At 45.8% G+C, this 2456-nt stretch overlaps 1 protein-coding gene across 1 annotated transcript; it reads left to right on the top strand.

Annotated features, from left to right (window-relative positions):
- The first annotated feature begins 956 nt into the window (after positions 1-956).
- On the top strand, positions 957-2438 carry LOC130199640 (general transcription factor II-I repeat domain-containing protein 2A-like). The gene is made up of 2 exons (XM_056423318.1): positions 957-2033; positions 2279-2438. Exon 1 carries the CDS (start codon positions 957-959, stop codon positions 2025-2027), a length of 1071 nt encoding a protein of 356 aa, XP_056279293.1. The 3' UTR covers positions 2028-2033; positions 2279-2438.
- The last annotated feature ends 18 nt before the right edge of the window (positions 2439-2456 follow it).

Below are 2456 nucleotides of genomic sequence, written 5' to 3'. Positions count from 1 at the left end.
CGGCTGTGTGAAGCTGGGTCATCTCATGAAGACCTCCATCCCTCAGCTTGCGGAGCTCAGCAGAATCCGGTCCAGCAGGCTGCTGCTCAGGCTGGTGGAGGAGGTCTGTGCTTCTCTACCAGAAGCCCTTAGAGCAGGGGTCTACCATGACTCAGGCCGTGCACAACAACGGAATTAGCCAATTGCGGTCGACTTGTAACATATTTCGGGACTGTCACCGTGGAGGAAAATATATCCTGTCACCCAGTGCTATACGGTTTTTCACCCAGCCCCAGTCATGTCTTTTTCTAAACCTGCTGTGAAGAGAAAGCTTGGCGATGAGCACAGACAATTTCAGAATGGACGGAATATTTTTGTTGAGCACAGGGCATCCAACGTGTCTAATATGCACGGATAAAGTTGCGGTGCACAAGGAGTATAATATCAGACGGCATTACTCAACTAAACTGCTGGATGAAAATACCTGGGAGATGAGCGAGAGGACCGGGTCGCCAGACTTAAAACATGTCTACTGAGGCAACAAGATTTTTTCAGAGCAAGGGGATGCAGCTGTCAAAGTAGTTACGTGGTGAGTGAGATGATCGCTAAGGCAGGAAAGCCATTCAAAGACGAGTTCATCAAACAGTGCATGTTACAGGCTGCAAGTATAGTCTGCCCGGAAAAAGGGACAGTTTAGTAATATTAGCATTTCAGCCAACACAGTGGCAGAGCGCATTTCTGACATGTCAGGAAACATTTACGATCAACTGCGTGAAAGCTAAACATTTTTCACAGTAGAAGCAAGAGATGACACTGCGAGCTCGCAATATATGTCCGTGGTGTTGATGATAATTTTGAAGTGACGGAAGTTGCTCACAATGATTCCAATGCATGGCCAGACCACCGGTCAGGAAATATTCCGCCAGCTGTGTGATTCCATTTAGGGTATATAGCTTTCGAAACAGGGCAGGCCATCAATGACAGGGAGGAAAAATGGACTGGTGGCACTTGTTAAAAAAAAACTGGAAGAGGAGGGTGTGGAAGAGGCCATTACTCTGCACTGCATTATCCACCAGCAGGCCCTTTGCAGCAAATGCCTGAAGTTTGACAATGTGATGTTTGACGTTGTGAAATTCATCAACCATATCAGATCCAGGGGTTTAAAGCACCGGCAGTTTCGCGCTTTTTTGGAGGAAATAGATTCAGCATATGAGGACGTGCTCTACTTCACCGAGGTACGTTGGCTTAGTAGGGGGAAGGTATTGAAGAGGTTTTTTGAGTTGAGAGCAGAAGTGAAAGCCTTCATGGAGAAGGATGGGATGACTGTTCCTGTACTAAGTGATCCCAAATGGCTAATGGACTTAGCTTTTCTGGTTGACATCACACAGGAGCTGAATGTACTTAATAAGAAGTTACAAGGCCAGGGCCAGCTTGTAAGTGCTGCATATGACAATGTCAGAGCATTCTCCACAAAAATTGTATTATGGAAAGCCCAGCTTTCCCAGACAAACCTCTGCCATTTCCCAGCATGCAAGGCACTCATGGATTCAGGCACAACATTCAGTGGTGAGAAGTATGCTGATACCATTGGAAAGCTACAGGATGAATTTGACAACAGGTTTGCAGACTTCAAGACACACAGAGCCACTTTTCAAATTTTTGCTGACCCCTTCTCTTTCGATGTGGAAGATGCCCCCCCTGTGCTTCAGATGGAGCTAATTGACCTGCAGTGCAATTCTGAACTCAAAGCCAAGTTCAGAGAGGTGAGTGGAAAAACAGACAAGCTTGGACAATTTTTGAGAGAATTGCCCCCCACCTTCCCTGAGCTTTCCAGGATGTTTAAGCGGATCATGTGCCTTTTTGGCAGCACCTATCTGTGTGAAAAGCTCTTCTCCACAATGAACTTTAATAAGTCAAAGTTCAGGTCCAAACTTAAAGATGACCATCTTAAAGCCATACTGAGGGTCTCAGTTGCTTCCTCCCTCAAGCCAAATGTGGATCAGCTGTGTGAGAGGAAGCGCTGCCAAGTCTCTGGCAGCAAGGAGTAGGAGGAAGTAAGTTAAGCTTATGTTCTGAAGAACCGTTCATGTTCTGCACGTTCTGACTTATTAGTAAAGATTGAGAAGATTGGATCAGTTGTCAGTTTTTTTTAAATACTTGAAGCCTATGTTCTGAAGAACCGTTAATGTTCTGCACGTTCTGACTTATTATTAGTAAAGATTGAGAAGATTGGATCAGTTGTCAGTTTTTTTTTGAATACTTGAAACCCTTTTTTTGTGGAATACTTGATGCGGCCCAGCTTCACCCAGAGTCTACCTCCAGCGGCCCCCAGGTAAGTTGAGTTTGAGACCCCTGCCTTAGAGCATTTGTTGAGGACCCCACTATATTCAACCAATGGGATGATGAGTGTGAGTATGTCTTCCCACCTCTGGTGGTCTGTCCTGCGGTTGGACAGTGGACGGAGGAGGAGGACATCT

Source organism: Pseudoliparis swirei, chromosome 9 (genome assembly GCF_029220125.1).
Source record: "Pseudoliparis swirei isolate HS2019 ecotype Mariana Trench chromosome 9, NWPU_hadal_v1, whole genome shotgun sequence".
NCBI lineage: Eukaryota > Metazoa > Chordata > Actinopteri > Perciformes > Liparidae > Pseudoliparis > Pseudoliparis swirei.
Note: the sequence above shows the minus strand (reverse complement) of the source record. Positions and strands in the feature narration are given on the sequence as shown.